The following is a 24,984-nucleotide window of genomic DNA, read 5'->3' as shown; positions in this document are numbered from 1 at the left end:
CCTCTGCTCTTTCTATTCATCCCTGGGAATCACTGATCTTTTTACTGTCTCCATAGTTTCACCTTTTTCAGAATGTCATATAGTTGGAATCACGCAGTATGGAGTCTTTTCAGATTGGCTCCTTTCACTTAGCAGTATGCAGTTAAGATTCTGCTATGTCATTTCTTTTTGTCACTGAATAATCCACTCTCTGGATGGACTGTAATTTATTATCCACTCACCTCCTAAAGGGCATCTTGGCTGCTTCCAAGTGTTAGCGATTATGGGTAAAATGGCCACAAACAACTCTGAAGGTTTTTGTGTGGACTTAAGATCTCCATTCATTTGGGCAAATACCTCTGAGGAAGGAGATAGCTAGATCATAAGATGCGGGATCTAAAAAGGAAAATTTACTGGGGTACTTGACTCCTTCCACTGAGCTTACAGACTGTGTTTCCCCAGAGACGACGACCATGAGGATGGGTTCTGCCAGCCTTACCGGGGAATCGCTTGCGCTCGCTTCATTGGGAACCGGACCATCTATGTGGACTCCCTCCAGATGCAGGGGGAGATAGAAAACCGAATCACAGGTAGGAGCACTGGCTTTCCTCGGGAGACTGCTACAGGCGTGGCCACCTCTCACCACGCAGACGGTCTGCTTGTGCGTTTTATCGGGTCCTACCTTGGACAGTGTGTCTCTGCTCCATGTCTCCTGCAATGGAAAGATCTTTTTTAGAAGCAGTTGCAGTGGCTGCCATGGTTCACCTTAAAATGTTCCTCCCATTTGTATGTTTAAATTAGCAAGTGTGGGTTGTTGGCAATAACTGTACTTCTGACACACTGAATGAGGCCAACTGTGTGGGTCCGAAGCCCTGAGTTGTCTTGTCCTCACTGCCTCAACCAGGGCCTCCTGTCCTGGGCCAGCCACCCTGGTGCAGGCAGCCCAGCCCCACGACATTCACTGCACTTGACTTTTTTGTTCTGCCTTTCGTGACTCTGCACCCTCTTGGAGTTGGGCTAGTTAAAAGGTACATGGGCCTGATTGGTTGTTTGGGAGAGGTTGCAGGTCATGCATGGGGACACTGCAGTGAGCTCAGACCTGTGCCAGCTCTCAGCTCCCAGGGAACACACTTCAAAGCATTAGACAGATGACGCAAATCTTTCAGGAATGAAGCAGCTCATTCTTCATCTCATTAGGAGTTACTGTCTCTGGTTGGATGTTAGCCTTCAACTGACTTTTACACATTGATGTAAAGGTCCTCTTGGGGGAATCCCTTGAGAAGTGAGGATGTGAATTAAATGAAAGCTCTGCAAAGCCCTCTTCCTCCTGTCTCTTCTCTCCCCACGGAGGCACACAAATTTCTTACTCAAGACACTATAAGAAACCAGGAAAATCTTGTGAAGAAGGCAGGTATACCAGTTTAAATGGGTTCTCTACACAGTAGTTTTTTTTGTTTTGTTTTGTTTTGTTTTCACAGTTTTTTAAAATATCCTCACCTGAGGACATTTTTTTCATTGCTTCTAGAAAGAGAGGAAGGGAGAGAGAGAAACACTGATGCGAGAGACAAACATCAATTGGCTGCCTCCCATATGTACCCAGACTGGGGATCAAACCTGCACCCAGGCATGTGCCCTGACTGGGAATCGAACCCGCAACCTTTTGGTTAAGGGACAATGCTCCAACCAACTGAGCCACACCGGCCAGGGCTCTACACAGTAGTTTTTGACCTTAGCTGCCCACAAGAATCACTGGTCGACGTCTGATGCTGGGTTCCCCAGGAAAGTCTGATGAGGTTTGCCTTGGTAAGGGGCAAGCATGACACCCCCAAGCAGAAATTCACGTGCATGTCATTGAGATGACCTTCTGTTAGGTTGGCCAAAAAGTCTGTGGTTTTTTACTGTAAAATAAAGGACACATTTTTTATTTTCACCAATAACTTTATTGATTTAGACATTTTCAGTATGTTGCTATCTCCTGCTATTGGCTTCTAATGGGTAAAGGCCAGGGGTGCTGCTAAACATCTTTCAATGCATAAGACAGCCCCCAGCAAAGAATTATTTGGCCAAAACGTCAATAGTGCCAAGAAACATCACAAACCACTTCTGACACGTTTTATCAGTCACAGCACCTTCTCCATACACTGCACAAATTTTCTTCAGTACTAAAATGGCTACACAAAAATTTACCAGTTTTGGTAAGTTTTTTTAAAAGTGCATGCTGATATGACAGCTGTACAATTTAATCTAACAAAAGTGTTTTGAATGAAGTTAAAGACAGCTAAGCACTTACTAGAGCCATTGTATGGGAAAAAAAACCCAAATGAACCTTTTGGCCCACCCAATACATTTAGGTCAACTCTGGCCTTGCCTTTCACCCTCAGTCTGTAGGGTCTAAGGTCATGATAATAGAAAGGTCTGCTTGGCCTATACAGTTCCAGAGTCCCCTGAGAACAGGGCCAGGTGCCCGGTGAGAAACGGCAGTAGTGGGACCTGGCGAGTCCTGGAAGGTGCCATCTGGATCCAGTGGTGAGAAAGTTTTGAAAATGTTGCTATCTCTCATTGGGAAAGCTTCTCATGCATTTAAAGTAGAACTTCACAAACCTTCTGGGCACAACACGCAATACTTTACATCGTGACTTAGTGTATGCATACATGTATTTCATAGAATTGAAATGCGTTACAGGAAACAATATTTACCCTTAATGAGACTTGGATTTTTCTCTTTAGTTTTATGTTTCTAAAAAAATTGGTTGTACCCTTAATGTGAACCATGCTCTCTGACATCCTTTGTTCTGTTTGAATTATCTTTCGAATTATGCTAGCCACGACTCCAGAATTAATTTTACAATCCACTAATTGGCAAACACTAATTCAAGACCCACAATTTTCCCTCGGTTATTTATTCAGGAATTCTGTAAAGGATTGGACAACTTGTATATCTGATCAGACTGGTTTTATAGCAGGTTTTAGATAAAAGTTTAGAATGAGGATTCTCTGAATTTGTGGATTTTTAGTTTTTATTTTATATTTTATTATTTTTAATTGTTTTTATTGTTGTTGAATTACAGTTGTCCCCATTCCCTCCCCCATTGCTCTCCCCTGCCCCGCCCAACCCCCACTCTCCCACATTCAGTCCCCCTAACCATTGTCCCTGTCCATGGGTTCTCTATACATGTTCCTTGACCCTTCCCCTTCTTTCCTCCATTATCCCCCTCCCACCTCCCCTCTGGTCACTGTCAGTTTGTTCTTGATTTCCACATCTTTAGCTCTATTTTGCTTGTTTGTTTTGTTCATTAGGTTCCTATATAGGTGAGATCATATGGTATTTGTCTTTCACCACCTGGCTTGTTTCACTTAGCATAATACTCTAGTTCCATCTATGCTGTCATGAAGGGTAGGAGTTCCTTCTTTCTGCTGCATAGAATTCCGTTGTGTAAATGTCGCAGTTTTTTGATCCAGTCATTTACTTGTTGGCACTTAGGCTGTTCACAGCACTTGGCTATTGTAAATTGTGCTGCTATGAACATTGGGGTGCACAGGTTCTTTTGGATGGGTGTTTCAGGGTTCTTAGAGTATAATCCCAGCAGTGGAAATGCTGGGTCAAAAGGCAGTTCCATTTTTAGTTTTCTGAGGCAATTCCATACTGTTTTCCACAGTGGCTGCACCAGTCTGCATTCCCACCAACAGTGCACTAGGGTTTCCTTTTCTCCACATCCTCTCCAACACTTGTTTGTTGCTTTGTTTATGATGGCCATTAGCACTGGTGTGAGGTGATATCTTATTGTGGTTTTAATTGGCATCTCTCTCAGGGCTAGTGATGCTGAGCATCTTTTCATGTCTCTGGGTCCTCTGTATGTCCTCCTTGGAGAAGGTCTATTCAGGTCCTTTGCCCATTTTTTAATTGGGTTGTTTGTCTCCCTGGTGTAGAGTTGTGTTGAGTTCTTTATATATTTTGGAGATCAAACCCTTGTCTGAAGTATCATTGGCAAATATATTTTCCTATATGGTTGGATTGTTTTGAAGGTGTTGACTTAGAGACTGCATTCGTTGTGATGTTCAGTTTGGACAGCTTATCAGAACTACTTCCCAGGACTCTGGGAACTTCTAAGGGAATGGGCTCCAAGAAACCTTCAGAGTGATGTTCAGGGTGTGGGCGAAAGTGAGGACATGGACGGACTTGGTACCTAGAACCATACTTTCAGAAATCAGCCCTCACTTGATATGTCAGGAGGAGGGGAGGAGGAGAAATACCAAAAGGGTCAGCTCTGACATTGGATTAATCGATTACCCCAAATGAAAGACTAATGGCTTTTGTAGTCTTTCCCTGATTGGAATTCAAGGCCAGCATTCCCATCCTCATGGTCGCTAATTCCACAAGGATGAAATTGAACTGGGTTCACACCTGGTTCTCTGGTCAACCTCTGTTCCTCAGTTTTACTATTAGCTGGAAGTGACCTGGAGGACAAAGGATGTGTGACCCGCTTACCACAGAGTGCCAGGCGTGAGGTGCTCGGTGCAGTGTGTGGACACGGCTGTTACCCACACTTGTGGGCCATTCTTCTTACTTGCCATTTTACAGGCTTTCTGTGGGCTTTCATTCCCCTGACGTTCCTGTAGTAAAGAGCTGGGCAGGGTGGAACTGGGTTCCCATGCAGCTGTCTAACCTGGAGCCCGCCTTGGTGCCTGGTGGGTTTCCTAGCTATAAAGGGCTCCGGCAGCACCACCTGCTGGCCAAGAAGGACACAGGGCACTACAAGTGGGTGGAGCTGAGGTATCCCAGATACGAAATTCCAACCTCTCAGCAGTGCATGTACTGGAATGGGCCACTCTTTCTTTTGCCGTCCAAGATCAAATCCTTAGAAGCAGGTCTTTCACAAGTCAAAGTGGTGTGGGCCTTCTGGCTTATGACGTCTTTAGAGGCCCAACTGCCACAGCCTTCCCTCCTGCCCTCTTCGTTTCTCCATGTCAGGTGTCAAGTTCTTCCTCTGGGCTTGTTCATTCCCATCATACCCCATCCTGTGACATCTTGCCCCTAAAAAGCAAACCTAGGAACCCCGGCTTGGAGCCTCCAGAGCTTCTCCCCAGGGCCGAGTCTCTGCGCCTCCTTTATCACAAGTCTCTCCCCACTGTCCAGTTGTTCTTCAGCTCTCTGCTCAGCATCCCACCACCCTCTGCCTTCCTTTCCTCTGCCACTCCCTGTCATCTGGCTCCTCCGACCATGCTGAGGCCTCCCCAGGCTGCTGTGACCTCGCCTACAGGCCTTGCAGTGTCCAGAAGAGCAAGGCCCAGTCCCTGTGGCTCTTCTCCAGGTTCTCTTTCTACAGCCATGCCCACAGCTTCTCTTATGCCCTGTGCTTGCAGAGCCCCCATCCTTAGCAGGGCCTGAGGAGGTGGCTTTTAGGTCTGAAATGGGACTCTTCCTGTCAGAAGAAGCATCTAGCTGGATGATATCTTAGGCCTAGTTTTCCTTCCTTTTTGTTCTACTTTTGATGTGAGGCCTCCAACCTTCTATGTCTGGTTCAAATTAGAGCAGCTCACATGCCTCCTGGGGCCCTGGGGTAGGGGTGAAGAAAGGGTGGAGGGCTGGAGGCACTGCCAGGCAGGGTGGGGGCGTGGGTGCGTGGGGCGAAGGCTTTCCCCCTAACAGGTCTTACGCATCCACAGCGGCCTTCACCATGATTGGCACGTCCACACACCTGTCGGACCAGTGCTCGCAGTTTGCCATTCCGTCCTTCTGCCACTTCGTGTTCCCACTGTGTGACGCACAATCCCGGGCGCCTAAGCCTCGCGAGCTGTGCCGCGACGAGTGCGAGGTGCTGGAGAGCGACCTGTGCCACCAGGAGTACACCATTGCGCGCTCCAACCCACTCATCCTCATGCGGCTGCAGCTGCCCAAGTGCGAGGCGCTGCCCATGCCCGACAGCCCTGATGCTGCCAACTGCATGCGCATCGGCATCCCAGCGGAGCGGCTGGGCCGCTGTGAGTCCCACCTGCCCCCCGGGCCTCTCTTCCTGTGGGATTGGCAGGAGGGCTTAAGAGCAGGGGTATCAGTCACAGCACCAGGCCACACCTAGCTGGCCCCTGCCTGTCTTTGGGACCCAAGTAAGTCACTCCACCTCTCTGAGCCTCAGACTTCATTCTGTAAGGGGGAGTCATTTGTCTGCCTGCCTGCCTGCCATGAAACACAGTGAGGGGCCTCAGGGGAACAGGTGGGCTTCCAAACCCACCAGTGATCAACAAGCCCCTGTCCTCACTACTAGGTCGGATCTCCAGCCCTCCTCCAGGGCACCCAGGCCAGAGGCTGCATTCATTCCTTGGGCCAAAGGGTTCCTGAGTGTGGCAGGGCTCCTCCAGGCCCTAGGACCCTGATCCTTGCTCACTGTGCTCCCTGAACCCTGCCTGTGAGGCTTGCTTATGTGACTTTGTCAGTCGTTACATACCATTTCCTCTTGTCCCATTGGAATGATGACGACTAACCTCGGGAGTGAGAATGAAGATTAAATGAGTTAATAGTATTTAGAAGGTTCTTAGAACAGTGGCCAAACACAGTAAGCAATCTGTAACCATTCGACACATGCACACACCAGGTCTGGCTCAGAGAGCACTGGGGGCTCCTCTCGGGAGGTGGAGTGACTTACATGGCTGAGATGTGCTCCCGAGGCAGCAGGGGTGTCTGAGGTGTGGGCCAGGCCTGGCAGTTTCTCTCCCCTCCTCCCAGTTTCGTTTTGCTTCCAGAGCAAATGCTCATGAGGTCCTCATTCTGGAATGGGGATGCCTGGTGGATCCCAAAGGTGGTTTCAGGGTCATGGAATAACTTCTGATAAGTTTCCTTCCCTATATATATCCCTGATATACCCTCAGTTTAATTAGTGAGTTTGGGGCTTGATTGTCACTATTTTAAATGCTGCTTTTCTTAGAAGTTACAGAAAATCCTTTGGTCTTTTAGAAACTCCAGTTTGAGTACATGCAGACAAATTGGTTTGTTGTCCTTTCTGGAAGAGTTACACAGGAAAGGCTGCTTACTCTTGATTCGGGCATCCTAACACATCTCCTCTCTCAGACCATCAGTGCTACAATGGCTCAGGCACAGATTACAGAGGGACGGCGAGCACCACCAAGTCGGGGCACCAGTGCCAGCCGTGGGCTCTGCAGCACCCCCACAGCCACCGCCTCACCAGCGCGGACTTCCCTGAGCTCGGAGGTGGGCACGCGTACTGCCGGAACCCCGGGGGGCAGATGGAAGGCCCCTGGTGCTTCACAAAGAATAAAAACGTGCCCATGGAACTGTGTGACATACCCTCTTGTAGTAAGTATTCTCTGTCTCATTTTTTAAAAAGTGTTGACTGTTAAGTATGACGTGGAACCGGGAGGCCAGTGGTACTGGGCACCACCACCATGGTTATTCGTTTTAATAAAACTGTTGCTCGTTGTAAAAGTAATATCTGGTTGTTACAGGATGTTTTAAATTATAGAAAAGTCTAAGGAATCATGTGCAAATCACCTCTAATTTCCTCCCTCTGTTTGCATTTGGGGGCCCTCGTGTCAGCCCTGTCCTGTGTGTAGTCCTGGGATTCACTTTGCATCTGGTTTCTCCGTCACAGTAGCAGCAGCTCCCCAGCCATGTCTGCAGTTGGGGTTCCCCATCTTTGTCTCTTCCCCGGCTGCCCACATGGAACGCTTAGCAGAGTAAGGGAAAATGCAACTTAAATCTCTTAACCACTTTCCCCGCAATTGTCTGTTAAATTATGAATAGGAGAAGAGCTTGTCATTAATGATTGCAAGTTTTACAAACGTTATTATCCTGTATTCCAATATTTGTGTCCCACCCGCTCCAGTTGGCCTGGGTACCTGAGTGAGAATGGGCTGCCTTATGAGTCTTCCATTTTGGAACCTTAGGTAGAGGGTTGATGGAAGATTCTTGGGAGAAGATCGATAAAGAGAGGTAACAGGTGAAGCACATCAGGTCTCACCACTCACCTGGAAACCTCTCCTGGCGGCGGGTGTGGGGCGGGGCCAGTGTGCCTCCACACTGCCAGCGATGGGAATGCAAACCTGTGCTCGTTTCCTTGCACTTCCATTCACTCAGCAAGCAGCATATACACAGATCTTCAACAGCTGTGTTCATCGCAGGAGCGAGATTTAAAAGTGAAATGTCAGCGGTTAGATTATAGTAAAACTGCTCTATGGAATGTGAGGAGGATGTTCATGATGTCCTGGTAAAGGAAAGAGGCAAGTTGTAGGACATTAATAGTTGGGTTGTATCTGCTCACTCTCTCTCTCTCCTTCTCTTCCCCCCCTTCTTCCCTTCTCCCCTTATCGTTTTTCTTTCTTTTTACAAAAAAACAAGATGAGCAAAAGCTGTGTGTGTGTGTGTGTGTGCGCACACAAGCACTTACATTTCACTGGTGAAGTTTGAGGAGACTACACACCAGACTTTTAGCAGTGATTTCCCATGACTTACAGAAATATTAAAATGTAAGAGTAATGAGCAGTTATTACTTTTGTGCTTAAAAATAAAGCAAAGCAAAGAAAAAAATTATGTTCTTTGACCTGCCAATTGTAGGAATCTTATATTGCAGAAATACTTGTACTTAGGGGGCAGAAATGCAAGGACATTCATTGCAGAATCACTTTTAATAGCTAAGTAAGAAACAGATTGATTGTTCACCAGTGGGGGACGGATGGGACTGTGGGCACTCTTGAGGAAGGAACGCTTAGAGCTCTGTGCCGCATGTGAAATGCGGGATAGGTCGTTCCGCCACAAAACCAGGAGCAGGGAAATATGGCTGATATGATTCTATTTAGAATGAATTCTAGTCAAACTTCTATTTTAAAATAAACATAAGAAACTGCTGCTTCTGTGTGTCAAAATAGTTGAATGTTTGTTATTTCATGTTCAACTTAAAGTATATGAGGGACAGCCCCCCCCAACCTGGAATTTATTTATAAAAATTGCATATTTATTCTGACTTGTTTAAAGCTCAGTCACCTTCAAAGTGCTCTCCATTTGATGCAGTGCACCTATCGAGACATTTTTTTCCACTGCTCCAAACAGTTTTTGAACTCGTTGATTTTGATGCCTTTAGTGCTTCTAACATTTTTTGTTTCACCTCTTCCACATCAGCAAAAAGTTTCCCTTTGAGGACTTTGTTCATCCATGGAAACAAAAAAAAGTCACTTGGGATGAGATGGGATAAATAGAGAGGGTGGGGTACGGGCATCACGCCATTTTTGGTCAAAAACTGCTGAACACTCAGTGCAGTGTGAGCAGGTGTGCTGGTAAATCACCCATCATGAATGGGCAAATGAGTTGAAAGTGTCTTCAAAAAATTTTTACTGAAGCTGAACACAGCCTCTCACAACACTACCAGCTGGTACACTGATACAGATGGGTTCCTAGAACACTCACCTAGTAGGGAAACCTGTACTCAAGGGGCCTACCCTCCAGAAGATAATTCTAGTATTTTTTGGGTCCCCTCCCATACATAAAAAATCAGGTGAACAGCAACCTATTAACAATGGAATAGCCTTTGGTGAAATGGACTGTTAGGAATATTCACTGTTCTATAATACTCCAGTTGTTAAAAAGCATGTGTTCTGTTTGTGATTTTGAGAAGGCCATGATAAAATAAATGGTCATATATGAGATAAGTATTTGGCCAGTGTTCACACCTCTGATCTTGGCCTGAGAGGTATGGATTCTTCCCGACCCTGATAATGAAAACTCACAGACTCTCCACTGCCTCCCGAAGCTTCCTCCAGGTGGGGTCAGGAGCGTTTTGTGTGAGGTGTTCCTTTATTTTAGTTTGGAATCTGGGATGCCAGGCTGGGTTTGGGACAGTGGTGTGTGCATGTGTGTGTGTGTGTGTGTGTTTATACTGAGGTGGCAATAGTGTTCATTTTCAGGTGAGTTATCTCTTCTGATTAGAAGTCACTTGTTTGCTTTCATATGGAGAGCTCATTATCCACTAGTCACAGGGGCACCCACATCCCATGTGATTATTCATAAGACTCGGGTGGGAAAGTGGCCTGTTTGGGGGGCCGGTTCTGCCTCTGTGAGGGAACCCCCAGGTCTGCTCCAGTTGTCAGACTGCTACCTGGGGCCTATTGTTTGGCTCCACGTCCTGGATGGGAGACGGAGGGCTGCCCCTCACTGAAAAATGGAAGCTCTGTCTGGAAGCCTCACAGTGTCCATCCGTCCGTGTCACCAAGGCTCTTCCGGAATTCTTCTGCCCTGAAGCACTGTGTACGAGGCCGGACTCGCCAGGGCCACTGCGCTTCCACACCAAATGTGCTTTTAATCAATACCCTGGAGGAGCATGTTAATATACAAAAAATACGGACAGTCCTAAAATACGGGATGGGGAACTGGGTCATTTCTAATCCCTGTACTGAGTTTTCTTCACCAAGGACAATGGTCAGACATGTTTCATTGTGTTTCATAAAGAAGAACTTGGGCAGAGCACGTGTCTCTGGTGGCGTTCGGGCGTGAAGAGGGAAATGCACTGCTTAGGGCCCTGGGAGGCCTCAGAGTCCGATTGTCTTCAGGGCTCTGTACGCCACTCTTTCCGTGAGGCCGTTCTGGACTAGGTCGCACAGGTTGACCCAAGGGGTGCATTTTGGGGGGACATTACCTTTTTTTAGGTTGAGTGTGTAATTGTGTCCCTTTGCGCACCCAGCCTGATCATCCATTTGTGCTTAAATACTGTAGCTGGAGGTGGGAGTGGGCCATCAGAGAACCTGGAGTTTGCTGAGAACTCATGGAAGCCTTCCTGTTGGCAGGTCCCAGGGACGGCAGCAGGATGGGGATCCTATACATCCTGGTCCCAAGCATCGCCATCCCCCTGGTCGTCGCCTGCCTTTTCTTCCTGGTCTGCATGTGTCGCAACAAGCATAAGGCTTCGGCCTCCGCGCCCCCACGCCGGCAGCTGATGGCATCCCCCAGCCAGGACATGGAGATGCCCCTCATTGGCCAGCACAAGCAGGTCTACCAGCTTACCCTCTGCCTGCCGTGTTAGCTTTCTCCATCTACTTGAAGCACAGCACTCTTAAGCTGTCTTTCGTTGTTTCTTCTCTGAAACATGTCAGCATGTTGGTATCTTTAGAAAATACGTGGTACGCATGTCAAGGATTAACATGCCAGTGGGAGGCTTTTCCTTCTCAGCCTTCTCTTTGATGCTTTATCTGTGCCTCCAGGGGCACCAGAACTGGTCTCAGGCTGTCTCCCCCACTTGAGGGTCAGTATGGCATGGTGAAGGGACTGGGACCTGTCGCTGCACAGTTTGGGTTGTGGCTGGTGTTGCTGTTTTGTTTTTCAGGAAAGGATAGAGCAAACAGTCTTCTAGAGGAAGTGGGCAGGCCGCCCCCACAGTAGGAGTGGTCGGGGTGGCGAGAGCGCACTGAAGTGCAGCACCGGAAGGTCTGCCACAGCCACTCAGCCATGTGATGGGACAGTCACCTTACTTCCAAGCTTTGGGGGGAAAAAATCAAACCCTTGCAGGCTTGGAAGGGGAAGAGTGGACTTCCGCAACTCTTGTCTCCAGCAGTGTTTGGGGGCAGGGGTGGGGTGGCTGGACGGCAAGGGGGACAGAGCTCCCTGGGGTCAGGGAAGCTCCCAAGAAGATGGTGGCCAGACCCAGAGAAGGGGTGAGAACCGTAGAAGTTTAGAGGTGCAAGGTTCGCATCAATTTTATCCACATGGTGCTTCCATCAAAAAGCATCTAATTGAGAATCTGATCAAGAGGAAGAAGCAAGACAGGCCAGCTAAGGAGCAACAGGAAAACAGGTGGCCTGGGCTCTAAAATTGACAGAAATCATGGGACCTATACCTTGGGTTTGAGAGAAAATAGACATGGGTCGTGCTGTGCTGAGCAGTGGTGGCTGGACCTCCTCAGTGAACACATACATATTGGGGAGCAGGAAAGTTCCTGGGTGGGAGGGACACAGCTGGGACGGTGTAGGGGTGACTCTGGGGCCACTGGAGCTCAGCCTAGCTGGGGGTGTGTGTGAATAGGTGTGCATACACAATCTATTATGATATCTCAGCTGCACCTGGGACATAATTTGCAACCTGGTGGGGACCATTGAAGGTTTCAGGCAGCCTCATGACATCAGGGTGTGTTTAAGAACAGAAAGCAGTGTGTGGGGAGGGCTGAACCAGAGGCAGGCTGGACCAGCAGTTCCTCTGCAAGGCTGTGCTGACAGATGGCACTAGAACTGGCCCCTCCAGAGCCCCTTGGGACTTCCCTATTCTTCCTTCTCGAGTTGCAGTGGCAGAAATGTTTCACTAGGCTTTCTTCTTGGCAGGCTAAACTGAAGGAGATCAGCTTGTCCATGGTGAGGTTCATGGAGGAGCTTGGGGAGGACCGCTTTGGGAAGGTCTACAAAGGCCACCTGTTCGGCCCTGCATTGGGGGAGCCGGCCCAGGCCGTGGCCATCAAAACGCTGAAGGACAAAGCGGAGGGGCCGCTGCGGGAGGAGTTCCGGCATGAGGCCATGATGCGGGCACGGTTGCAGCACCCCAACATTGTCTGCTTGCTGGGCATGGTGACCAAGGACCAGCCCCTCAGCATGATCTTCAGCTACTGCTCCCATGGCGACCTCCATGAGTTCCTGGTCATGCGCTCGCCACACTCTGATGTGGGCAGCACGGATGATGACCGCACAGTGAAGTCGGCCCTGGAGCCCCCTGACTTCGTGCACGTGGTGGCACAGATCGCATCGGGCATGGAGTACCTGTCCAGCCACCACGTGGTACACAAGGACCTGGCCACCCGCAATGTGCTGGTGTATGACAAGCTGAGTGTGAAGATCTCTGACTTGGGGCTGTTCCGCGAGGTGTACTCAGCCGACTACTTTAAGCTGATGGGGAACGCGCTGCTGCCCATCCGTTGGATGTCCCCCGAGGCAATCATGTACGGCAAGTTCTCCGTGGACTCGGACATCTGGTCCTATGGTGTGGTTCTCTGGGAGGTGTTCAGCTACGGCCTGCAGCCGTACTGCGGGCACTCCAACCAGGAAGTGGTGGAGATGGTCCGCAGCCGGCAGGTGCTGCCTTGCCCCGATGACTGCCCGGCCTGGGTGTACGCCCTGATGGTCGAGTGCTGGAACGAGTTCCCCAGCCGGCGGCCCCGCTTCAAGGACATTCATAGCAGGCTTCGGGCCTGGGGCAACCTGTCCACCTATAACAGTTCAGCGCAGACCTCGGGTGCCAGCAATGCCACGCAGACCAGCTCCCTGAGCACCAGCCCAGTCAGCAACGTCAGCAACGCCCGCTACGGGGGCCCTAAGCCCAAGGCCCAACCCTTCCCACAGCCACAGTTCATCCCCATGAAGGGCCAGATCCGACCTCTGGTGCCTCCTCCGCAGCTCTACATCCCTGTCAATGGCTACCAGCCCGTGCCGGCCTATGGGGCCTACTTGCCCAACTTTTACCCTGTCCAGATTCCCATGCAGATGGCTCCGCAGCAGCTGCCTGCCCAGATGGTCCCCAAGCCTGGCTCTCACCACAGTGGCAGTGGCTCCACCAGCACAGGGTATGTTACCACTGCACCCTCCAACACGTCGGTGACTGACAGGGCAGCCCTGCTCTCCGAGGGCACCGAGGATGTGCAGGACGTCCCTGAAGATGCGGCTCAGAGCCCTGTGCAGGAAGCAGAGGAGGAGGAGGAGGACGGCTCCGTCCCGGAGACCGAGCTGCTGGGGGACAATGACACTGTGCAGATGGACGAAGCCAAGGTCCAGCTGGAAGCCTGAGGGGTGCGGTGCTGAGGGGCACTGGTGGGAGACTTCAACCACCTTGACAAGTGAGCTCCAGGCACTCGGGGTCTGGCTTGCTGCTCTTTCACCATGCAAAATCTCATCCCCAGCATCCTTTTTGCACAGAGCTGCCGCTTGGCCATAGTTTGGTCTTTCAGCCAGTGGCACCTGATGAATGGTGATGCCCAATGTGGTCTGCTTTTCCCTGGAGGAGGATGGGAGTGAGCATTGCCTGTGCCTTGATGGAAAATGGCTGGCGTCGTCCCACCATCATCTTGCACATGGATCCAATATTGCAAAACTTTGGGACGGCAGGCCTGCTCAGAGCAGCGAGTTGGGACCTGGGATTGGTGACTGTCAGCCACTTGCTGTTGGCTGCAGATGGAGGGGCTGCCTTTCCTTTGGCTGCCCCTGCCAGGGACTGGTGGGAAAGGGGCTTCTGAAATGGAGTCCCATTTTGAGACAAAATGTGCCTTAAAACAAACCAACACAATTTTGTATTTTTGTGAAGTGATCTGAATTATCCTGCATGTGTATTTTGCCCACTTTCCTGGCATTCAAGGGAAAGTGTTTCCGGGGTTGGAATGGTACAGAGGGAGCAGTGGTGGACACAGCACTGTGTTGTTTGTTTTCTTGGAATCATGTACAGACCTTAAATGTAATTTATATAATTTTTGTATGCCATTTTCATCGAAGTATTTTGAGTTTAAATAATGACTTAGTAATTTAACTGTTTACTTTACCCATCTGGGATACTGCCTGATTGTATTTTGGTTGCTTGTGTTTGTACCGATGTAAGAGAGGTCCGTTTATTTCAGAGTTCCTGTGAGAGGAGGCCCGTGGGCACCCTGCACAGGACACACGGACAGTGCCGGTGTGTGACTCCCATACCTGGTGTCTCCGGTAAAGTGCAGCCACATTAGCTCTCCTCCCTGCAGGTTATGAGGGTGTCGGGCAGTGTGGGATGGGGAGATGCTGGATGGTGGTGATGTGGATGGTGTCCATGTGGGCTGAACCCTTTGCAGCCTAGGGGGCTGGCCCAGAACCTGAGAGTTCATGTGAATGTGGATGGACATTGTTAAATAAGTAGTGGAAACAAGCTCCGTTGCATTCTCTGTTGAGGACTTGGGGGGTGAATTCATTGTTGATGACATGAAGTTGGTCTTTGGTTGTCAACCTCTCTTCTCCTGAGGTCCCAGGATCCCTATTTAGACTGGTACTAACCAGGGTGCTGGAGCAGTGCGGTGGGGTGAGCCCATGAGGGGGAATGGGAGTCCTTCACTACCTGCTCAGAGCTGTCTGCACCCTCTGCATTGTGGCCAGCTGAGCCAGAGTGCACCTGGGTGGGGTCACTTGGGGGTCAGGAGAGGGGCACTGTAACAGCCACAACATGGGTACGGCCTGGTAGAACTCCTGCCAGCCTTCATGACCCCTGCTGCCCCAGGGCCTGGCCCTGCCCCTGCCCCAACATGGCCTTGAGGTTTTCTGTGAGTACTGCAAGGGCCAGGTGGGACTCTGGTGGAGATTTGCTTCCCACTCGCAGGCCATGGTCTTCTAACCAGCAGCAAACCTCTTCCCTGCTCCCAGGCTGACTGGGTGGGGCCAAGAAAGTGCGTTTCTAACAGGTTCCCTCCTAGAGGGTGCTGGTGCTGCGGGCAGAGGACCCACTGAGAGCCACTGAACACAGAATTGATTGCTCTCAACTGTCCAGCATCTGGGGCCATCCTGAACGTCAAGTCTATCCTGTATACCCCTTTCCCACTGCTTTATTTAGCACAGTGCTGCTCAGGAGAGTCCCCACCCGCCCTCACCACACACAAGTAATGAAATGAAGTGTCCATGAGTATATCCGCAAACCAGGACTGACTCTGCCCTGCTGGCTGGAGCAAAGTGATGTGATGGGGTAGGACTGGGAGGCCCAGCCCCTCCTGGCCAGGGTGGGTCAGCTGTATAGGAAGAAAGGTCAGGATTGGATGCAGCTACTTCTCATTTCCATTGACCTGAGGGAGGAACTTATCTCTAATGTGGTCCCCCAGATGGTTTAACTGCTGCGTTGCGGCACTCTTCCCTGTGTGTGCAGTCAGGAGGCCAACCCTGCCGCAGTTGTGGCCACGCGGTCCCAGACAGGAACCTGATGCCCAGGCCACAGTCCATGCAGATCCCACAGCAGGGATTCTGCAGAGGTGTGTTGGGAGGGTCTGCCGGCGGAGGTGGGGTGCTGAAGGTTTCAATTTGGGGTTGGGTTTTTTTGTTTGTTTTTTGGTTCACTATGGCATTTCTTTGTTACGACTCATTCTAATTGTAAAATCTCGATTCATCTTGAGGGAGATTGAGCTTTTAAAATTGGTGCAATTGAACAAAAGTAACTGAGTCGGGGTGTTCCAGAACAACCAGACTTAGAGCTAATGTGGATGATTCAGGTAAGTATCATTCCTGTGGCCCACACAGTGGTGTGCCTGCCCCTGTTCATCCTGCAGGGGGAGATTTCCTCAGCGACTGAACAACTCGTTTAGGTGTAGGTAGTTTTAATCAAGCTGCGCGAAGCCAGAAATACCTCATGCATGCTTTATATTTCCTGATATCAGTCCCTCCTGAAACAGTCTGTGCGAGCAATGGCTAACATTCTGGACCAATTTTAGGGAGTTTGATTAAGTGCTACAGTATATGACAGCTTCCCACTAAATCGCAAAAAATCTCCTGGTTCTCTCAACAGGAAAACACTTCAAATGTGCTCACTTTGGATTTTCTTCAACATCGAGATTTGTCTTAGCTGTTCTTGGACAGTGTGATTTTATAACTGTTTGATAACAAAATCTTACACAGATGTTGGTTCAATGTGAGTTTCTTATGGGACCATTTAAAACCTTCTTTTCTTTTTTGAGTTGAACTTTGAAGAAGGTTGTGTCATGGTGGATTTACTTCAGAGCACTGTTCCGAGACCTGGCCAGCGCAAGCCACTGTGGCCTTTTCATGGTCAGTCCTGTTGTCCCCTCACCCACGTTTTTCTCCCCCATCAGTGAGTCCCCAGGTGGTAGAGACTGTAAGTATTTGGTGGCCTGGCACTTAGTGAGGGGGCTTGGTCAGTGGCTCTTAAAAAAGAATAATGTTTTATTTAGGTAGAAAAGACCTGGATTTATTTAGGCTACTGGACACCTGCACAGAGGACATGAGCCTTATTGTCCGGTGTTCACACTGAGGCCAATAGCACAGTTTACAGCACTGTATTTCTACTATTGTTCCATCATTTGTGTGGTTATTGAACAGCCAGTGCATTCCTGTAGTTCAAAGACACAGTGGGAAGTCCCTCTTGCACTCCCTCCGCTCAGTTTTCCTCCCTCTCCAAGTATAACTTACTGGCTTTCTTTTTTAAAGATGTTATTTATTTTTAGAGAGATGGGAAGGAGAGAGAAACATCAGTATGAGAGAGAAACATTGATTGATTGCGTCTCCTACATGCCCTGACCCGAGACTGAAGCTGCAACCCAGGTGTGTGCCCTCACCAGGAATCGAACCCACACAATTCTGCTTTGCAGGATGACACCCAACCATTTGAGCCACAGCAATCAGGACTGTTATTGGCTTTTTATGGATCACCCATTTATCAGTGCATTTATAAGTAAATATGCCTGTATGTTCTCAGAGTTATTCCATTTCTATGTAAGTGGTAACCTGTACAAATTGTTTTCTGTCTTCTTCACGTAATTGTGTATCTTGGGGGTCTTTGCCTGTCAGTGGGTGGGAGCTTGTCTGCAGGAGGAGTTCCTGGCGGTGGCTCTGCTGGTGAGTGGTAAAGTGGCAGGTGGTGCCACAGTGCAGTCCCCCACCCGGGTGCTCTGCTGCGTGCACTGTCACCAGTGATTTCTCGAAGTGCCGCTTCCCCTAGCCCCCAGCCTGGAGCACGTGGGCTGTGCAGGTGTAGGTTGGGAAAAAGCTGTGCATGGAGGGGACTGGGGAACACTGGGCTAAGTTCTAATGCATGGTTTTTAAAAGATAGGGCAAGTTACTATTTTAGATCATTAGTATTGTTTTTTTTTCACAATTTGTCCTGTTCACTCTTCCAGTCTGAAGTGTTAAAGATTTAATGAAAAGTTGTCCAGAGACAGAGAGAGATTAAAATCATCTCTTGGGTGTCAGAAGGCCCTGGAGGCTTGTACAGAGAAGGGAAAGTTACCCAGAGGAGGGAAGGAACCGAATGAATGCTTCCCTGGAACTCCAGAAGGCAGCTGCGAACACCCCTTGGTAATAAGGCCCTGTGCCATTCACCACTGTGCCCGTCAGGGAGCTAAGTTCAGATGAACTCGGGTACCTGATTTTGTGATCTTGCTCAGGTCTCAATGCAGGACAGGAAGGGAGAGGGTGTCCAGACAGAAAAAAGAACTCAGGGAGGAAGGGCACCTCACCCCTCTCTGCTTCGGCCACCCCATCTGTGTCAAACACGCTCGTTTTTCTTAAAGAACTTGACGGCGACGGTACAGTGGATCTCACAGTGCTCTCTGTCCTCATTCCCAATGACTTACCTGTAAAGCATTTTTTATATTTTAGTATCTGTTTAATATGGCTTTCCTAGGGTTTTAGCAATCACCTATTGTCACTTTTCAAATTGTGTTTTTAAGTTTTGTCTGCTCTCCGTGGGCTCTTTACTGAAAAATTGCTCTAAAGCCACCTCTTCAGGAGAAAGCCAGTCTAAACCAGTAAGAATGTGAACTTGTACAGTTTTGTTAAGAAAATTCACTACTACTTTAAGATACACAAAATAGTTCAAATTAGGTTACAGGAGCCAAGGAAAAGATTGAAGAGACTGATGTACAAAATTGGAAGATAGTTTTAGAGTTCAAGAAGCATCTTCCTCTCCGGTTTCCATCCTTAATTTGCATGACAGAGCTTTCCCCTTAATACCGAGGTGCACCTCAGCTGTGGCACTGGTTGCACATCAGTCAGTCCGAAAGACTACGGGCCGCATTCCAGCCGGCACATCAACAACCTGAAGGGAGGGCAATGGGCCGTGCCGCACCTGGCCGATACCCTGTTTCCAGTCTCCCCTGTGCTGCACCCTTGCACTTCTCCCTGAGGAGATCCCCAGTATTTTGCAACAAGGAGTTAGTCCTGGGCCCCAGGACAGGCACTTCACTTTTCTTCAGGTGGAGATCTCAGGACTCAGTCTTCGCTGGCTACGTTAAAGAATACCAAATGACCACTTTTTAAATAGTTTGTGCTGTAATTTACTTCCAGAAAACTTACCCATTTGTAAGTCTACAATTCAGTGATTTTTTAGTAAGTTTGCCGAGTACACAGCTTTCATCCCGGTTGGAGCATAGAACGTTTCCATCACCTCACAGAGATTCCTCATGCTTGTCCGCTCCGGAAATCTGCTCTGCTTCTGTCTTCATGGGTTTGCCTTTTCTGGACATTTCTTATAAATGGAGTTATACAATATGTAGCATTTTGCTTCTGTCTTCTCTCACTTGGCAGAATGTTTCTGAAGTTCACCCATGTTGTAGAATGTGTCAGGTTCATTTTATTGCTGAGTAGTGTTCCATTTACTGTATATCCAGACACAGTTCACTGATTCACAGTTTCTCGACTCATCCTGGGATAAGACGTTTGGGTTTACCCAGGTTCGGATTGCTGTTAGAATAATGCTGCTACGAACACTTGCATGTGTTCATTGTAGATATGTTTTCATTTCTCTCGTGTAGATTGCTAGGAGTGGGATTTCTGGGGTGTATGGTAAATCATTGGTCTTTTAAAAAAAATTCCAAACTATTTTCCAAAGTGTTTTTACCTTCCCACCAACAATGAATGAGGGGCCCAATTTCTCCTCATCCTCACCAGCACTTAATCATGTTTGTTTTGTTTCAGTTCGAGCCGGCCCCTTTTAAGAATATCAGGAGAAAACATTACTTAGATGGAGTGATTGAGGTTGCAGCCAAGTTCTATGAACGGTTTAATAATTCTCATCAAATGACCTTTACTTATTTGTTCATAACAGCATTTCCACAAATATATCTGAAATGTATACTGATGGCTGGATTCAGTGTCAAACAAGATAGGAAATGCCACCCCCACATGCTCTTGAAGAAGGCCACTGAACACAGGGTGTTGCGTTTCCGATGCCTTGGGCAGAGCCCCGCTGTGGCAACTGACAAGGGTCACACAGGTGTCATCAAATCAGGACCCTGCATGTGCAAGTGACAAAGGACAGAGACTGCCTCTGCTGTCATGGGCACACTGAGGGGACCTGTGAGTGCAGGTGGCTGGTGTCTTAAGTGGGAGGCAGGGTTCTCCTTCCCTTCAAAAACATTCTGCCAAGTGAGAGAAGCCAGAAGCAAAACGTTACATATTATATAACTCCATTTATATGAAGTGTCCAGAAAAGGCAAACACATCAAGACGGAAGCAGAGCAGTTTCCAGAGCGGACAAGCATGAGGAATTTCTGTGAGGTGATGGAAACGTTCTACGCTCCGACTGGGATGAAAGGACTTCTCTGCCTATTTGGGCCTCAGAACAGGTTGGCAAGGCCCTGCCTACCTCAGAGCCCCAAGCCCCGGGGCCTGGCTATGAACGTGGGTGGGGAAAGTCACATTCATTTTCACTAACCTCTAACTGAAATGCAGTATTTGCTTCTATTATAAATGTAAGGGGAGAGGCACCAAAGATATGTACTTGGCACTCGTGCCTGGTCGCGAGTAAAAATCGGTCACATTGTAAGTGTGGCAGATCTTTTGATGTTTTGTTCGCTCACCACCACTCCAACAGTTCACTCAGTTATTGGGCCTGCTGCCCAATCTTGTTGCTGAGTTAATACAGAAGCACGTATAGTATACCATTATTTTGGTTTTTAAGCATATTTTGATAATTGCAATATAGATGTTTTCTTTGTAATTTGAATGTTTCATTTTCTGCGTTAAAACCGTACTCTGAGAAGGAATCCAAGTGCACAGGGGTCTGTTGGTACAGAAAATGTGTGGGGAATAGGGCCCAGCGCCCTGCTCCTCTGGGTGAAGTCCTCTCCTATCCGACCACCGCGCCCACCTTTCCCACCCACACCCCAGCTGTCCAGCTGCTCTGGGCCAGGTGAGATGGAGGGTGAGGGGAGAGGTGCTGACACCAGCCACCTTCCTTTCTCATTCTGTTTCAAAAGGGCGAGTCCAGAAGGCATGGCAACACTTGAGAAGCAGCCACAGCTTCCTGGCTGAACAGGAGCACAAATCAATTCTATGTTTTTGGGTTTTTTTATGTTTTTTTGTATGTTTTTAGGAAGGGGAAGGGAGGGGGAAAGTGGGGGATAGAAACATCAATGTGTGGTTGCCTCTTGCACGCCCCCTACTGTGGACCGGGGCCTGCAACCCAGTCATGTGCCCTGACTGAGAATTGAACTGGCGACACTTTGGTTCGCAGGCTGGTGCTCAATTCACTGAGCCACACCAGCCAGGGCCAATTCTATATTTTTTCAAAGTAAATACCAATATTGCTTCCTCCCATCTACTGCATGTACACACGGGTCCCTGCAACATCAGAGATGTTCTCTCTGTGTCCCTGATGGCCCTGGGGACATGGAGACTTGGGCTCCTGGTGGCTCCATCAGCAAGGCCCGTGTCTTCCCAGGGAGAGTGAGCTTGTTGTTCACCTCTTTTTGTTTTTTGGGGTTTTTTTTTCCAGGTAACTGCTCTTCAAGTTTTAACTGTTAACAAATAAGGGTAAAGTTCTAGTTAGAATAACTTTCAGTGTATGTTTCCTGAGCATAAGATGAACTTCAGATTTTCTTCCTACAAAATGCAGTTTGCCATGTTTATGTGGTACAGCTGTGGTGAGAGCTGGGTGCATCGTGCAGGTCCCACACACGTGTGCTCATTAGCACAGGTTGTGTTCTCTTCGTAAATCTCAGTAACTATACCTTGGACTTTTTTTTTGCCAAAATAACCTAGCATAAACACCTGGTATGTGCGAGAAAACTGGAGTGCTTATTAGAAAGCCTCTGGATTTGATCCACTGAGGTTAGCACAGTTATTTAGAAAAGCACTTAGAGATCTAATTGTAGGGGTGCTTGTTCCAAATGCAAACACGCGCAGCTGCTGACTGGGCCACAGAACTCACAGTGAGATTCTCTCCGAAGGGATACAAGGTGAAATCCCTAGATTATTGGTGACAAAGGCTGATGGCAGCCTGCTGGGCACCTCTGCAGGGATCTCGCAGAGAAGCAGCAGGCCCGCCCGACAGAGGCAGCAGCAAAGCCTATTCTCCACCTTCTCCGAAGTGAGTGTAGCAGAGCCCTGGGCATGAGTGGGCACTTTTAAGGAACTGGTCTTTACTCACCAAATATACCTCTAAAAATTCCCACAACTGAGAATCATCTAAAACGTTCATCTGTAAAGCCCCTTTTCCGGTAGCCTGTAATGCCCTTTCACCCAAACGTGCAGGTGTGGCAACATGGGCAGTTCGCTTAATGCAAGGAAAAGATCGTAGAACTGGGACATCCTCCTGACAGTTAAAAGAAAATCCCTGCCAAAAGCATGAATGAATGTCCAGGCCATGGGATTAATGATCTCAGGATCGAGGAGGATGGGAGAAAGAAACTGGTGGTGAAGACTGACTTTTATGGGGACGAGAAGCCAATCTTACCGCATGTGATTAGCTGTGCAGGCAGGAACCTTGTGTCCTTCAGATCGAGTGGAGCAGCCTGAGTGGGGAGCTGGTCCCCAGGCCTACTGGTGTCCTAGCCTCCTCCATCCCAGGTTCTTCAACCAGAAGTGATGCAACTAGAGGCCACTAGCAGATGAATTCTAATTAATTCACTGAGATCCTTATGTAGCTCTCTTCTGAAAAATAATTTTAGTTCACAGCCAAAAAAGGGTAGGACAGGTGTTTCAAGCACCAATTTAACCAAAGGGGGACATAAATATAAATAATAATCAACAGAAAAGTGTGTGTCCCAGGCGCCCCTTGAATGAGAACCACAGGTGGTAGGTTGATCCCCACTGCAAAGGTGGGTTCACAGGGTCGGGGGAGAAGCAGCCTTCAGGGGAAGGATTTTCTCCCTCTTTTATTCACTGTTGTGTCCACAGCATAGAGTAGGTGTGGGCTGGGATGACTTCTGAGCTGGGGCTCTTCTTGGCAGGGTCTTTAAATTAGGACCCAGGACAGAATCACTGGACATAGCAAAGTGAAGAGGAGGCTGCTCCCCTGTGATGCCCAGTATGGTCTCCCAGAAGGTGTTGAAAGACTGTTCAATCAAGTGTCTGGACAGGACAGGCTGTAGTGAGGACCCAGACATGCATCTCATACCTACTTTCTGTAAGAAGTCACTTTGGGATATGTTCCATCAAACTAGGAGAGGAAATCAAGAGAAAGATGACACAGGGTCCAGGGAAAGTAACAGGAAGGCTTCTTAAAATTCATTGCTCAAATTTCCTAAATCAAAGTAGCTGCTGTCTCCCCTCCCCTCCCCTCCCCTCTCCTCCCCTCCCCTTGCTTCCTTCCTCCTCCCCTTCTGCCTTGAGGCTCTAAGAGGCCTGATACCACACACACACACTATTTACCCCAAGAAGTATAGTTCTTTGCTTTTCTTTCTGAAAACCATCACGGTGAATTTCTGGTAAGTGGAATTCTTCTCCCCATGTAGATTTTTTTGAGTACTAAGCTATTTCTAAATGTTTGCTATTTTAATGTTGCAGGGAGCTTATTGCACATAGAACTCTGACCTGCACCATGCCTGGTGCATGTTCTGTGTGTAACCCCCTTTCTCTGTGCCCACTTTTATTTGCCTCTACAGTCATGTCTTTTCTGATACCCATTTGCTTTCCTTTAACTGACACAGATTGACTTCTCCCAATATCCATGCCTACAGATGGAAGCCAGGAGAGCAAAGTCTCATATTTCACCAGAAACTCTTTTCTTCTGGACTTGAAGCACAGCTAAGTAATAAATTTGTCACACCCAAGGCCTTGTGGCTACAGATTCTGGTCGTGGTGTGCATGGATCCAAACGTACACTGCATCATTGAAAAGAACCCTAAGCTAAATATCAGGAAGTTGAAGTATTGAGACTCAAGGTGACCTCCCCACGCCAAGGACAAATCTCTGTTAGCCTTCAGTGTGATTTAAAAGCAGAACGCCAGCATGAATATGGGACAAAATGGGGTGAATGGTGAGTGCTGGCATCCATGAGAGATTATCCTTTTAGTGACACATATCTACACAGTTGGAAGTGTTCGCAGTGCTCCTCTGGCCAATACCCTCCATCCAGGCCAGCCAGCTCAGGACAGGGACGTGAAGATAGAGTAAAACACAAAGCAAAAGAAGAGGGTGGCTGTGACTGTTAAAATACAATGGGATTTAAGGCCAAAGTACTCAGATGTTTACACACAAAGTATGGTAGGGAAGTACACAAAACAACAACTCCTGGGAATAAACAGCCACAGTGGAAGCTGTTAATTTGTAACCGAGCAAACAGGCTGGTCCACATGGCACCTTGACGTGCGACACAACGATGAGTGTGGAGAGAAACAGGTTTTTGTTTTCTGGGGTGAAACCTCAGAGGGGCTGAGCATGTATGTTTGGAGCCCTGTTCTTCCCCGAGACCAAGCACTTCCCTTGCTCCCCAAAATGCTAAAAGCCAAAGCCAAGCCCAATAGTTCCCCATATCCTTAAGCCGGCTGTGCAAACAGTTCTCCAGTCCTTCTGGAAAGTACCCTCGTGGGTTTCAGAGTCACTGTCCTCTCACAGCAGCTCTCTCTTTCAGGATCTGGGGTACATTGTCCTCAGCCTCCACATTATAGTCCAGGAATACATGTGCCGTGTTACACTGGATCATGGTGGAGTCCAGGAAAGGCACACATCCCAAAAGAGTGGCCTCTCTGTGTCCCAAGTCCCAAGAATTCAGACAGAGTGTAGGTCTATGAGGCGTCAGGGTAGTGTCTTACAAGGCAGGGTCCTTGGTGGTTTCAGAGTCACTACAGTGGGCGTGAACAGAGCAGCAACACGCGGTTCTCTCCTTGACAACACCAGGCTGAATGGCCAAATCCTGACAACAAACTGCCCAGCTGCTACATCGTGGCTCCTCCCTACCCACTCCACCCACATGGCTCCTACCTCACTACTGGCAGCATGGCTGAATCTCTCTCACATGGCTGCCCTCTTCACTACAGATCAGCAGACCAGCCTCTCTCTGCCTGCCCTTATTTTAAAACCTGACCCAGAGCTTCCTGTGTGACGACCTATGCAGCTCCTCCCACAATGAACTACTGATGC

At 48.6% G+C, this 24,984-nt stretch overlaps 1 protein-coding gene across 7 annotated transcripts in view; it reads left to right on the top strand.

The window, feature by feature from the left end:
- ROR2 (receptor tyrosine kinase like orphan receptor 2) overlaps nt 1–20,967 on the top strand; it is a 215,810-nt gene extending 194,843 nt beyond the window's left edge. For all 7 annotated transcript variants that reach the window (XM_053925616.1, XM_053925618.1, XM_053925605.1 and 4 more), the window contains 5 exons: nt 442–569; nt 5,644–5,958; nt 7,040–7,285; nt 10,762–10,964; nt 12,286–20,967. In XM_053925616.1, coding sequence (XP_053781591.1) covers nt 442–569; nt 5,644–5,958; nt 7,040–7,285; nt 10,762–10,964; nt 12,286–13,734 — 2,341 coding nt within the window. In that variant the 3' untranslated portion in view covers nt 13,735–20,967. The remainder of the gene's footprint in view (nt 1–441; nt 570–5,643; nt 5,959–7,039; nt 7,286–10,761; nt 10,965–12,285) is intronic.
- Nucleotides 20,968–24,984: the final 4,017 nt, after the last annotated feature.

This window comes from Desmodus rotundus, chromosome 1 (assembly GCF_022682495.2).
Source record: "Desmodus rotundus isolate HL8 chromosome 1, HLdesRot8A.1, whole genome shotgun sequence".
In the NCBI taxonomy this organism is placed as follows: domain Eukaryota; kingdom Metazoa; phylum Chordata; class Mammalia; order Chiroptera; family Phyllostomidae; genus Desmodus; species Desmodus rotundus.
The sequence above is the reverse complement of the archived record's forward strand: the minus strand, read 5'-3'. Positions and strand labels throughout refer to the sequence as shown.